The sequence below is a fragment of the Narcine bancroftii genome, chromosome 1, assembly GCF_036971445.1.
Source record: "Narcine bancroftii isolate sNarBan1 chromosome 1, sNarBan1.hap1, whole genome shotgun sequence".
Lineage (NCBI taxonomy): Eukaryota > Metazoa > Chordata > Chondrichthyes > Torpediniformes > Narcinidae > Narcine > Narcine bancroftii.
This window is the reverse complement of record NC_091469.1, coordinates 204,044,976-204,059,313: the sequence shown is the minus strand read 5'-3', so window position 1 is coordinate 204,059,313 and position 14,338 is coordinate 204,044,976. Positions and strand designations below refer to the sequence as shown.

The window sequence follows — 14,338 nt, the reverse complement described above, 5'->3', positions numbered from 1 at the left end:
AGAATTGACAAGAGCTGGGTGAATGTTGATAAATGCTACTTAAAGAGGTCCAAGCTCCCAACCTGTTAAAATAAATGGTACACATACAAAGCAAATCAAAGAGCACACACCTCAAAAATCAGACTAAAAATTATTTTATATTATAGAACTACAGACAGTGCAATAAAAGAATTTACTTAATACAAGAAAAGCAATGGAATTCTAAATTTAAAATAATTTGAAGGGCCAAATGGTCTACTCCTGCGTCTATTTTCTATGTTTCTATATTTTCTAAATACTTAAAGCTTCATACATCAACGGCTCCCTTTCCGAAAACACTCCACCAAGCAAATGTGCAAGAAGGACATGCTTAACCCAACTTTCAATTGTTTCAAATTAAATGAGAAGGCAGAACTAATTTTCAAAAGGAAACATCTTATCACAGTATTAGACAGTGTGTTTATAGATATTTTAGTTTTAAAATAACCTCAGCAGCAATTCAGTTGAAATACGCAAAAACATGAACTTGATCATGAAGGTATTGTGTGTTTAGGAAACTCCTCTACTTAGTTAACACAATGTCGCGAGTACATTTTAGACCATCAAATTCTTCTCGCACTTGCATTTTTTTTAAAAGAAATATCTAATTTCGTAGGAAATCCTGTTTGCAGAGCACTAGTGTGATATTTGAGCCATATGCATAAATCTCATTCTTTGTGGTCATTTCTCAGGTGTTCTGTGCAGAGAAACTAGTTTTAGTGAAAACAACAAAAAAGAAACCACAAACAGAAAAAGAGGTGGTGTCAGTGAGAGATCACAGGTTGGGAGAGAAGATGGCATTATGCCAAAGGCCATAAAATTCAGTGAGGTGTATCTAGTCAGTGCACAGCCAAGTCTTCAAAAGTAAACTCAAGGAGCAAAGGACAGCAGGGGTAGGCAGGAATCACAGCACTGTGAAGGGGCACTTCTTAGGAATATCCTATCTTCTATGTTTCTATGATGGCACAAAACAGCTAAAAATATCACAGGCCGACCCAGCACACCAGAAGGAGAACTACCCAGGAGTAGTTAAAACAAGTAGGAAGATAGACAATGGTTTCAGTGCTGGGGAGCAAATCATAGAAACAGGATGAAAACAAACAAAGCAGAGTCAGCAAAGTGATAAAGGAGAGGTGAGCAAAAACATGAAGGTTTTCTCACATTTTCTCACAGCACTTTGGAACAAACCAATAACTTACACAGTACACAGCATAAAACTGAATAGCATTTACTCTACATCACAAATATATCAAATTAAAATTGCATGGTCAGCTATTTTAACCATGCTGTAATTATTTAAAAACTTCTTGAAACCATTTTGAGAAGGTTTATCTATTACATTTTTCTATTGAAGCTAAATATTCAAACTATAAGATTGAGGGTGTTATGAAACTAAATACTACAAACAGCTTACGTTTGCAAATACAAGTGAGGTCCTGAATTGACAGAGCCATAGTATTGTACTGCACAGAAGCAGCCCTTCAACCCAACTCATCCATGCTGGCCAAGCTGTCTATCTAAGTTAGTCCCATTTGCCTGTGCTTGGCCCACATCCCTCCAAACCTTTCTAAATGTCTCTTAAATGTTGCAATTGTATCTGCTTCTATTACTTCCTCTGGCAGTTCACTCCTTATATCTACCACCGTCTCTTTGAATAAAGTTGCCCCTCATGTTCCCTTTAAATCTTCCCCCTCTAAGCTCCATATACTCTAGCTGGCAGTGGGCAAATGAAATTATTTTAACTAAAGTTAAAATCACACTCAGGGAGCAAAACAACCAAAAGATATATTATGTTTAGAAGTTAAATAATGGGCCCACCAATTAAAGAAATAGCAGAGCTGTTTGTCATTACCACATAAGATGGATACTAAGTTTTAATATTGTGGTTAAAAAGCCTGACTTCTGAAGCAACCCACTGTGAGCTGCACAGTTAGTAAGATTTGTAATAATCCAATTAAAATGCCAGGTGTGGAACAGTAAAACAAAACAAGCTTGCAGCATCAATAATGACAGCACGACATTGTTGATGGTTAAACAAGAGCATTTTCCTCTTTAAAAGTACACAAGATGCCAAATTGGACCAGAATGTAACAACTAAAAAAAGGGAGAATCACCACAAGATTCAGAAATGGAGCAGGGATGAATGAGACAATGGGATGAATTTTGTCAGCTGAAGTTGGTGACCACTTAAACCAGTGGTTTCCAAACTTTTTTTTTCCACTCACATCCCATCTTACTAATCACAGAGCACCAACGGCATAGGGATTACTCAGGGTGGTACGTGAGTGGAAAGAAAAAGTTTGAGAGCCACTGACTTAAACTGTGGGGAATTACAATGCAAGTTAGAACTCAAAACTTGCTGATTTCAGCAGGGATTGTAGGCCTGCAGATTGGAACACAAAAAGAAAGGGAGCTAATGTTTTTAATTAGGTATCATAAGTTTAATACTTTTAATGTAATGTGTTTAATTAACCCAATTTATTTATTGAATTAGTTCAATTTTGTTTCAATATCTCTCAATAACAGAGAGGTTTAAAAATAAAATTGCAGCTTTGAAAGCAGTCAAAGCTCCAGCTCCACGGCAGGCTCAAGACCCAGGCACCAATCGAAAGACCACCTGAACCCAGGACTTGGTGGGTAGCTAATCCCTGGTCGTGGCCTGGATCTAGCACTACCTGTTGCATATTTCTTGTCATTTCAGGAGTAAAGCATTCTCTAGGTTTTTGTATTATTTAAATTTAGATTTTTATCTGGAACATTTTGAATATGGTGGTAATTACAAACTTGTGCAACAGAGCACTAGAATCTGGACAGATTGCAAAGGAGAATTATACAAAGGGAGTGATAATATTTTTATGCTGCAGTGAACTGTCTAACACAACAGGATTTAAAATCACCCTCAACTATAAATAGATCCAACACTTCTCTGCAGCAGTCTTCAAAATAAAGCCTCAGATCACAAGTCTGTCAAATCAAAAGCACAGTATTTTATTACTCATCAAATCTCTCGATTCAGTCGCAGGTGCCTAACTGCCATCATTGTCCACCATGATAACAGCTGAGCAACAGAAAAAAAACAACACAAGCAACGGGGGAAAAAAAAATCTCTGCATTTCTGGAACAACATTCAGGTTGAGATAATGGCTCAGAATCTGTGATTGTAATGACAGCGAAACTGTCAACATTCACCAGTGTTACTATGTAAAACTGACAGCATCCACACACATTCAGTGAAACATGGAGGTTCCTGTCACTAACGTCCTGCTCCTCCACAGGGTGCTGCCACGAGGATTGTCGGAAAAAAATTGAAATTCCCGTCAAATCACTAATTCTACGTTGATTGCATCTGCCAACACTGAAACAAGGCAGCCTGTGGGGGAGCAGTACATCAATGGCAGGAACCTTCATGATTAACTGGACACCAATGGTCGTGTACTTTGGCACAATAACAGTGACAAATGTTAAATTTTACTGTCATTACAACCGGAAGTTCAGGACCATTAACTCAATTTAGTGTTGTTCAAGTAGCTCATTTTGTTTCATTGCTTGGCAGAGATCATGGTGACAGGAATGGCAACTATGGATCTGTGAACAAATCTGGAGATGATCTGAGAGGCTTGTCATCAAAGGGTTAATTTTGGAGAATGATACACACAAGTGTGGCAGGATCTATTTCGAGTTGAGGGTGATCATGCATCCTATTTAATGCAAAACTATTTATTACATATTAAAATTGTATTATAACTTTCACCATACCATTCTGATTGATAATCTTCCCCAATTTCAGGGCCATACATGCCCACAATAGTTAATGTGCATTTGGAATTTAAGAAAACATTCTTATTCCTGTCATGTATGGGATGTCACAGCAAGCAGGTTCCCCTTCAAGTTGCATATTATCTCAAGTTGGAAATATATTGCTGCTCCTTCAACATGGCTGCATCTAAATCTTGGAATTCTCTACCCAATAACAGTGGTGGATTTTTCAACAGAAGGTTTGCTGCAGAACAGGAAAGTGGCACAAACAGCTATGTCTCAAGCACCTTGGAATGGGGAAATAAATATTGGCTTTGCCAGCAATGTGTCAATTATATAAATGAGCAAAAAACTGACTATATTTGACAAATGGCTTACAGAGAGTGGCTGCCTGTGTTAATTAGAAAGGTTTATTCATGCTACAAACTCTTTCAACATAAACGTACACACTTCCAAATATACAACTTTAATTACACTGTTCATTATAGATAGCTCAGTGATAGAAATTGGATTTAGGTAAATATGATAGGAGTAATTTAAATTGGATGAGTGCCCTGTTACATCATTGAAAGTAGAAATGAACATTAAAGGTTAAATATTCAACTTGCCTTAAATGAGAATCCATTACTCATAAAAGATACTTTTCAACGTGTTTGATGTTCCGAAGGAAAACAAATATGATGTGATATGGTATCTAAGGATCATCATCCAAAACAAACAGGAATATGGCAATGCAATTTTTTGAGAACATGTCCAGTTTTAGCATCTTTATATCCAAAAGAATATTAATGCCACAGAAGTAGTAAAGAATAGAAGGTGAGGTGGAATCAAATTATACAACTTCCATTTCTGAGGATGGGGCCAAAATATATTTGTTTGAAATTTGTGATTGTGTACTTTGCTATACAGCTTTGCATAAAGCCCTCTGAGAATCAGGTTACAGGATCTATATCCTTCGTGATTTTCCCTTCTGATCTACCATGTATATAATGCACTAACACTCTGAGTAGTCAGGGCTTGCACAATTATATTCAATTGCCCAGTAGTGTACAATATGTTCCTTGAAGCTATCTCCATGCCTTTCATTCATGCTTGCTTGGGTCGTGGAAAACATAGGTCACTCTTGCATAAATAGATATTTCCTAGCTCCTGTTTTTGTTTAACCTGAAGGAGATTTACTCAATGCTCAGGTTCTGGACTGATTTTTTGAATATTGAAGTACTTTAATATGTGGAAATTACTGGAGAGGGTTCAACTACTAATTTATTGTAAATGTAGGGTCTGTGAATGAAGACAGAGAACATGGGTTCAGAAAAAAAGTTGAAAAATATACAGTTATTTACAAATTTACAGATTTAATCTGTCCATCTGGAGATCCTGGTGGAGTGCCTTAGCATTAAGGGGCCTTGGACTCCTTGGGTCTCCTGGTCCCCTTGTGAGGGAGGAGAGGTGGGTTGGGTTTCCTTTTCGATTTGAGACCAATTTTGAAGCCAAATTTAATGCTTTGTCTGGCAACATGACTTGTTAATTGCAACAGCGCCACACAAAAGCAATTTTAAAGCCTCCTCTTTATCTGCACATCATTTCAAAGGTGTGCAACTTTAGCCCCTTTCACACTTGCGAGTGATTCCAGAGATTAACCGCCAATCGGCCTTTAAAGTGTCTAATGTGAAAACAAAATCAGCTCAACACCGGCGTCAGATGACGTCATCTCATGCTGGGGATCGACCTCGACCCATAGTATAATCCCCAGCATCTGCAGACGTCAGCGTTGCAATCAGACAAATGTGAAATGGGCAATTGCATTGGAGGTTGAAATGACCCAAGTTTTTGTGTGAGTGCAGGAACATGAAGGAAGAAAAGATTAAAATGAAGGTATAAACTTTGCTGTGGGAAGGGAAAGGAAATAAATAGCAATAGTGGACAATTTTTAAACAGCATGAGAAAATTGGTAGCACTATAGCACACAATGGGAGAAAGCAATGGCAGACCTGACTTCCCAGAATCCCGTACGGTAGAGGAAACCCTCCATGAATGCTCCGTACATGCAGCCCTTTCTCTGACACATGGAATTAAGGGAGGACAGATCCTCCATCACTTTTTCCCCCCCACAGTATTTATAAATTATATGCTATAGTGCTACCAACTGTCCAACGCTGTATAAATTGTACACAATAGTGCTACCAACTTTCTCACACTAAATTGTGCAATATAGCGCAACAAACATTCCCATACTATATAAATTGAGCGTTATGATGCTACCAACTTTCCCATTCTGTTTAAAAATTGTCCACTATTGCTATTTATTGCTAGCACTTTCCCATAGTCCCTTATAAAGGTTTATATAGGTTGGCACAACTACAGGGGCTGAAGGGCTCATACTGTGCTGTACATAAAGCTTAATTGTATTATAATCAGACACGATTAATTTTGTTCAAATACAAGATAATACACTGATCAGGATTTAGGGCAGGTCCATCATCATTCAATGCGTGGTGACGTCACCGATAGAAGTTAGAACAGGGATGGCTCCTTGCAAGTGTGAAAGCGTTCAGTGTCCCAGTTAGGAGTGATCAAGTGTGAAAAACTAAACCCCCATTCCTATCCCAGGACACTGAGTGGCCAATTTAGTGGGACACAAGTGTGAAAGGGGCTATTGTTGGAGTACGTACTTACTTACTCAGTGAACGGAATGCCATGATAAAAGATTGTAACGTAAATTGGAATGAAGAATACAATTGGTACAACCTATATTTGTCTGTGCGAGCATTAAACCAGCAAACCTGTGCATAAATAACACAAAATAGAAAGTAATGACCTTTTATAATTTTACTGTAAGTAAATAATCTATAAAAAGTGTGGTGCAGAATTAAACAACAATCAGCCTTTGCTTTTTGCTTTCATGAAAGGCCTATTGCCCAATATAAATGTGAAACTATGACACACGAATGAACCTCATAATCAGAGGGTCTTTGTCCCCATGACAATGCACTTAGAACTGACCCCTTAGTATAATGACCTGTTGGGAAAGGATATGAGAATCGTGCCTGTCAGACAAAATGTGCTATTTGTCACAAACCAGAGGCTCGTGCTGTTTTCTGTGGTTGAATATACATTTTTATGTCTCACCTTAGGAAGCAGGAGCAAGTTTTAGCCCCAGAAGATAAACGACAGAATCCAAACCTCTGCTTGCTGTCAATGTCAGTGAGCACAAATGTAAAGTTCTGGCCAACTTGACTGACTGTAAGGCTGAAAAAGAGAACAAAGCAGAAGAGTATTTTTAACTGACCATAAGATAAAGATGTCTAAGCAAATTATGTCACTGAACTAGCACAGCTGAACTCCAGGCTGGAATTCGTGTTCAGGAAATAAATGGATGTATACCATGTTTCACATGCGCAGGGCAACAGGTTGATCTAAAGGGTCTCCAGAATGAGCTAATCTCAGCCTAGCCTCTTTCTATTTCCAAACTTTTTAAATAAAATAAAACCAACCTCGTCAGCTTTTCTTTCTTCCACAATTATTTCTCTTTCTTTACTATTTTCTGTTGAACTTTCTGGTTAATAATATTATCTCTCCCTCAATGCTTTTTCTTTTTTCATCCATTTCTAGCTCTGCCTGTAGCTAATCTCTGCCCTCAATGCTCACTAATGTTTTTTTTCTAATTAGTGCTCTGCCTTTCTCCATCTTTTAGCTCTAAATCATAATCAATCCAACTCTGTCCGTCAACTTTATAAAAGTTAGAGAATTTGGGTCAGGCTGTCAACTAGGATGCCACAAACATGCTGCTGCCAGTGGTATGCCAGAGCAATGTTGCAAACACATTTAAAATTTAGTCTTCAACTATATTGGATTTGACAGAGATCTACCACAGCCAAACAATGAAAATTGTCTTTCTCTGCTTAACCCCAAGGTTACTTCTAACAAACATAATACAAAAATATGTGGACAATACAAACAGGTATTAAAATCCAAGACTATTTTTAACTTTCTGTAATTCATACTCACACTCAGGAGGAATATCCTGAATTCACTATCAGTTTGTCAGCTTCCCAACGTTTATGCCATCAACATCAATGATCAAATCAACAGGGTAATCAAAATCAAATGTGCAAATTGCACATTAAGTCTGGACACTGCTACCGTTATTATTCTATTCTTTAAGGCTTTAAAAACATGAAAATCTTTATCAATCCAAAATCCTGAAAAAGACCATTTTGAATAATTCCTTTGAGATTAGTTTCACAAGTAGGCAAAACTGCAGGTTTAAAATTCAAAACCAACCATCTTTGCTGTCACATATTTTATAAAGCTACCCAAATAAAAACAAAGAGATTGTTAAATTGAAGTTGCCTTATACAATGAGACAAGATTAAAAATGAATTGCATTAGTTAATAAAAATGATATTCAACTAATATCCTACAGCCGACAAGGTTGTCATCCTTGGCGACTTCAACGCTCGCGTCAGCAAAGACTCAGAAACCTGGCCAGGAATCCCGGGCAAGCATGGTGTCGGCAAGTGCAACGACAATGGGCGCCTCCTGTTGGAGCTCTGCGCAGAACAGCAGCTTGTCATTACAAACACCCTTTTTCAGCAGAGGGACAGCCTGAAGACTACCTGGATGCATCCCCGATCCAAACACTGGCACCTCCTGGACTACGACCTGGTGCGAGAAAGAGACAAACGAGATGTGCTCCACACCAGGGTCGTGCCCAGCGCGGAAGGCCACACTGACCACTGGCTGGTTCGCTGCAAGCTCAACCTTCTCTTCAAGCCAAAGTCCAGGAACAGTAAAACCCCCAGAAAGAGGCTCAATGTTGGAAACTTGCAGTCAGACGAAGTGAGAGGAAACTTCCAGGCAAACCTCCAAGCAAAGCTCGAGGATGCAATCTGCCTCACGGACTCGTCCCCTGAAACCCTCTGGGATCAGCTGAAGACTGCCATACTGCAATCCACTGAAGAGATACTGGGCTTCTCCTCCAGGAAAAACAAGGACTGGTTCGACGAAAACAACCAGGAAATCCAGGAGCTGCTGGCAAAGAAGCGAGCTGCCCACCAGGCTCACCTTGCAATATCCAGTATGGATAGCGCACCTTTTACGTCATATCTGTTGCTGCTCGCTAAAACTTTCTCAATTCCTCAACACATCCAATTCAAAATTTCCATCCTTGCATTTAAATCTTCTCCTGTGCTCGAGATATTTCTCACTGTACTGCTTATATTTTCATTTTTCCCCAATTTCCCTTTTGGGCCTTTTTTGAAAAATCATCCCGACTGTTCATCTTTTCACCATTTAAGCCTCGAAGAATATCCTGAAATCCCACATTCTGCATTCAAATTTTGTGTACCCTTTCCTACTATTTTCTCCTTTGGCCCCAGCATTGATTGTGATATGCAATTGTTGGAAAGTTGTTTCCATATTCATGATTAATATCAATGCAAGTTGTCTTCTTTTAGCAGTAGCAATGGTGATATTTTTGAGGGATAAATGATGAAGGAAAGATGCAAGTACGACTAAAAACATTATGGCTAGAATAAAATAAAATATATTTTAATGTACTGCAAGAACTTCAGAGTCCATTTTTTTGTGGAAACAACATAAAATAATGGCCAAGACCAAAGATGAAATAAATAAATAGTAAAACATCCAATAGAAATATTGAAAGACTTTGTCAAGCTGTGCTTTCATCACTCCTGTGGTTACCCAGGCAATGGCTGTGCTAATATTAAAGCCACAGAAAAGTAAAGTCTGAATTTGCATTACCTTTGATAATGTAATATTGGCAAACATTAATGGAGAATATAGACAATTTTTCAAACTAATGAGTTAATTTCAGAATTTAATTGGATTAAAACTGAACATGTAAAATATAACCGTGTTTATTTTATTGGATTAAGAAAATAAATTCGAACTGGATCTATAAAATATATGCATTTTAATGGTATACATTATCCCCAAAAATTTAAGGCCAGGATTGCAAAAATTATATACAAATCCAGCAGAGTCTAAGGTTATCATGATAAAGTTGAGCACTGGAAGTTAAAATCAATGGCAATCACTGATCATTTTAGTAAGACCAAGTTTTGAGGAAAAAGTATACAAGACAATCAGAATTCACCATCATAAAGGAGCAGAATGGACAGCAAGTGTTCAGTACTATTTCAAAGCACACACCCAAAAATCGATATCATGCTTGACCAGAACTTTTATTTTACTTATATATCATCTCAAACCTCTGAAAACATGAATGGTAGAGGAGAGTAAAATTCAAAGGCACCAGTTTTATGGTAAGAGGGAAAAGGTTTAAAAGGAAGATGAACAATCTTTTAAGAGAGGGTGTAGGTATATGGAAAGAGCTGCCTGAGAATGTGTTAGAGGAGGATACAATTACCTCATTTAAAAGACAATTGGATAGTTACATGGACAGGAAAGGCTTAGAGAGATATGGTAAATGGGAGTAAAAAAAACACACAAATGCTAGAGAAACAATGCCTTTATATAGCAAAGGTGAAAGATACATCACCAATGTTTTGGGGGAGCATGAGAGATGTCTTAACATCTGTGCAGTGTCCCGGGATAGGAAACCCTTTGTGCCATTTCCACTGGGCCACCCTTAACTGGGACACTAATTGCTTTTCCACTGAACACAAGTCATCCCTGGGGATAGGAGTGTTCTACCTTCAACTGGAAATGGGTGACTTTCTGGTAAATGGGAGTAGTTCGGGTCGACAAATTGGTCAGCAAGGTCAAGTTGGAGCAAAGGGTTTGCTTCTGCGCTGTTTAACCTGTCTCAAAATGATGTAGTCTTCTTCTTTCCTTCTTTGGCTTGGCTTCGCGGACGAAGATTTATGGAGGGGGTAAAAAGTCCACGTCAGCTGCAGGCTCGTTTGTGGCTGACCAGTCCGATGCGGGACAGGCAGACACGATTGCAGCGGTTGCAAGGGAAAATTGGTTGGTTGGGGTTGGGTGTTGGGTTTTTCCTCCTTTGCCTTTTGTCAGTGAGGTGGGCTCTGCGGTCTTCTTCAAAGGAGGCTGCTGCCCGCCAAACTGTGAGGCGCCAAGATGCACGGTTTGAGGCGCTATCAGCCCACTGGCGGTGGTCAATGTGGCAGGCACCAAGAGATTTCTTTAGGCAGTCCTTGTACCTTTTCTTTGGTGCACCTCTGTCACGGTGGCCAGTGGAGAGCTCGCCATATAATACGATCTTGGGAAGGCGATGGTCCTCCATTCTGGAGACGTGACCCATCCAGCGCAGCTGGATCTTCAGCAGCGTGGACTCGATGCTGTCGACCTCTGCCATCTCGAGTACCTCGACGTTAGGGGTGTGAGCGCTCCAATGGATGTTGAGGATGGAGCGGAGACAACGCTGGTGGAAGCGTTCTAGGAGCCGTAGGTGGTGCCGGTAGAGGACCCATGATTCGGAGCCGAACAGGAGTGTGGGTATGACAACGGCTCTGTATACGCTTATCTTTGTGAGGTTTTTCAGTTGGTTGTTTTTCCAGACTCTTTTGTGTAGTCTTCCAAAGGCGCTATTTGCCTTGGCGAGTCTGTTGTCTATCTCATTGTCGATCCTTGCATCTGATGAAATGGTGCAGCCGAGATAGGTAAACTGGTTGACCGTTTTGAGTTTTGTGTGCCCGATGGAGATGTGGGGGGGCTGGTAGTCATGGTGGGGAGCTGGCTGATGGAGGACCTCAGTTTTCTTCAGGCTGACTTCCAGGCCAAACATTTTGGCAGTTTCCGCAAAGCAGGACGTCAAGCGCTGAAGAGCTGGCTCTGAATGGGCAACTAAAGCGGCATCATCTGCAAAGAGTAGTTCACGGACAAGTTTCTCTTGTGTCTTGGTGTGAGCTTGCAGGCGCCTCAGATTGAAGAGACTGCCATCCGTGCGGTACCGGATGTAAACAGCGTCTTCATTGTTGGGGTCTTTCATGGCTTGGTTCATGTAGTGACATTCACATAATATACATCCACTGACCTCATTAGCTAAAATTGGACATATTTAAATACAAGAGAAAAATTAATTGAACATTACTAATGAACAACTCTGGCATAGGCAGCATATCTTCAGATTTTAATTATTGTTAGTTCAGGAAAAGTTGCTGCCCCTCCACCATCAAGCCCCTTTCCACTGGTACCCTGTCCTATGAATTAACTGGGAATTTACTGGAAAAGAGTCCAATGGAAAAGGAACACCGTCTGAACATAGGCGTCAAATTACGCCATTTCATGCCGGGGATTAACCACCTCTACCCCTACTCATATCCCCAGCGCGTGATGACGCCAGCGTGCTAATAAAGCCAGTGGAAAAGGGACAGCAGAAACTCACCCGTTTCCAGTTGAAGGCAGAACAAAGAACACTCCGATCCCCGGGGATGAGTGTGTTCAGTGGAAAAGCAAATAGTGTCCCAGTTAAGGGTGGCCCAGAGGAAACGGCACAAAGGGTTTCCTATCCCGGGACACTGAACAGCCAATTCACTGGGATGCCAGTGGAAAAGGCTATTGACTAACTTAAGGGTTCTTACACTTAATTGTTTTTTTTCTCTCTCTGTATTGCCCAGTTAGTTGAGTACAGTTTTTTTGGCACTACCAATAAGTGGTAATTCTGCCATGACAGGTGGAAAAAGATTCTCAGGGTTGTATGATGTATTTTGACAATAAATCTGAAATTTGAATCTGATATCTTTAAAAATGAAAATTGTGTTTTTTTACATAATTTTCTCTTATTCAATCTTCTTTCATCTTTCTTTTCCAATTTATTTTATTCTTTAAATAATTTGACAATAGCCTTTACACTTTCTGATTTAAATTTTGCATGCCTCAGAAAGAATTCCATAATCCGGATGGTGAAGAAAACATACTCTTGCAGTTTAAACAGTTCTCAGGTCCCTATTCAGACAAAAATTTATTTTGGGACTCTAAATGCCAAAGGTTCTTGTGAAAAAAATCCCTCAGAAGATCTGTAGGGGATTGCAGAGTGCCAAGAACTACTGCCATTTATTTCCTACTGACCACAAAGTTCAAGTCAACATGCTGAAATTTAATCCTATAAAGGCAGTTACATTAATTAGAGAATGACAATATAATTGTAACTTTTTATCTAAACTGATAGTCTGTTAACAGAACTCACAAGAAGATGGAATTGAGATGATGCAATGAGGAAGTAGCAGATTATCCAGAGGATTAGTTAAAATGCACTTAGAGCAAAGTGGTAGACCATGCTATATATAACACAGTGGAAAAGAAAGCCATTCAATACTTAAAGAGTAGTCAATGAATCCATAAAATAAATTGGAGTCGTCCATGGCAAAGAATAGCGAGTTCCCATTCTGTAACAAAAGTTTCACGAAACTGAGACCAAGCCCAAGTCTGGGCTCAAATTTGCAGAAGCCTGAAGAAACCAAACAGTAACATTAAATTCTACAAATGTGACAAAAGAATAGGAATATCTCCAATTCATTAATGGATAATCTGTCATTGTTTAGCCTCAAAAGAGTATTGATTAAAATGGTGCATTAAGAATTGAGCACAGAAGCTCCACAAAATATATCAGTGATTTTCATGTGGATATCAAACTTCTGATAATTTACTTAACTTTAAAATCAGCAGACACTGATTTTGTTTTATTTTAAAACTATACATTTTGCACCTTGCAACCAATCACACATCTATTATTAGTTGTGTTTCGTGAATTTTGCAGTTTTTCCCACATTTCTGAATAAAATCTGAGATGTAAACATTTATATTTAAGTACAACATTAGGATTCATTATCACATCTTTTGTGGACTTGGGAAGTTTCATAAGCCCCTTTCATACTTGTGTCCCACTAAATTGGCCATTCAGTGTCCCAGGATAGGAATGGGGGGGTTTGGCTTTTCACACTTGACCACTCCTAACTGGGATACTGAACGTTTCACACTTGCAAGGAGCCATCTCCGGGGTTAGGACTATTCTACCTTCTACTGGTGACGTCGCGACACATTGACCTATGGTGGACATGCCCGAAATCCTGATCAATGTATTATGATCTTATATTTGAACAAAATCAATTATGTCTAATTGTAACATAATTAAGCTTTATGTACAGCACAGTATGAGCCCTTCAGCCACAGTTGTTGTTGTGCACTATATAAACCACACGTCAAACTCTGGCCCAATTATATTTGGCCCGCAAGATCATATTAAATATATATTAGAGTTGGCCCGCTGGCCGCCACGCCAGTATAGCACATGCACACTGAAGGTGAAAATGAAGACGCCGGAGGTGTGGAGGGATCTCAGAGTCCCGAATCTCGGGGATCGGAGCGCCGCACTCAGCCCGCCCGGCTCCCGGACACACAGACGCGGCTGGAGTTGGGGACCATCCTCGCTGGGTCTGCGCTTCAGCGGCGACGCCGGACCGAACGTCTCGTTGGCGATCCCTTCCCCCTCGCTCCGTGCGCGGTGGACCCTGCCTCCCGCTCCTTTTGTTGGAGACGAGCCCGGCGCCGTGAGATCGCAGTTTAATCCCTCTCCAACCATGGGAGGGGGGTGGGAGCAACGTGCTCTTCTCAGCCAATT

The 14,338-nt window shown here is 39.9% G+C and overlaps 1 protein-coding gene across 10 annotated transcripts in view; it reads right to left on the bottom strand.

Moving 5' to 3' along the window:
• dennd1a (DENN/MADD domain containing 1A) overlaps positions 1-14,338 on the bottom strand; it is a 536,086-nt gene that overhangs the window by 287,689 nt on the left and 234,059 nt on the right. For all 10 annotated transcript variants that reach the window (XM_069888617.1, XM_069888520.1, XM_069888538.1 and 7 more), the window contains one exon: positions 6,904-7,023. In XM_069888617.1, the coding sequence (XP_069744718.1) occupies positions 6,904-7,023 (120 nt within the window). The remainder of the gene's footprint in view (positions 1-6,903; positions 7,024-14,338) is intronic.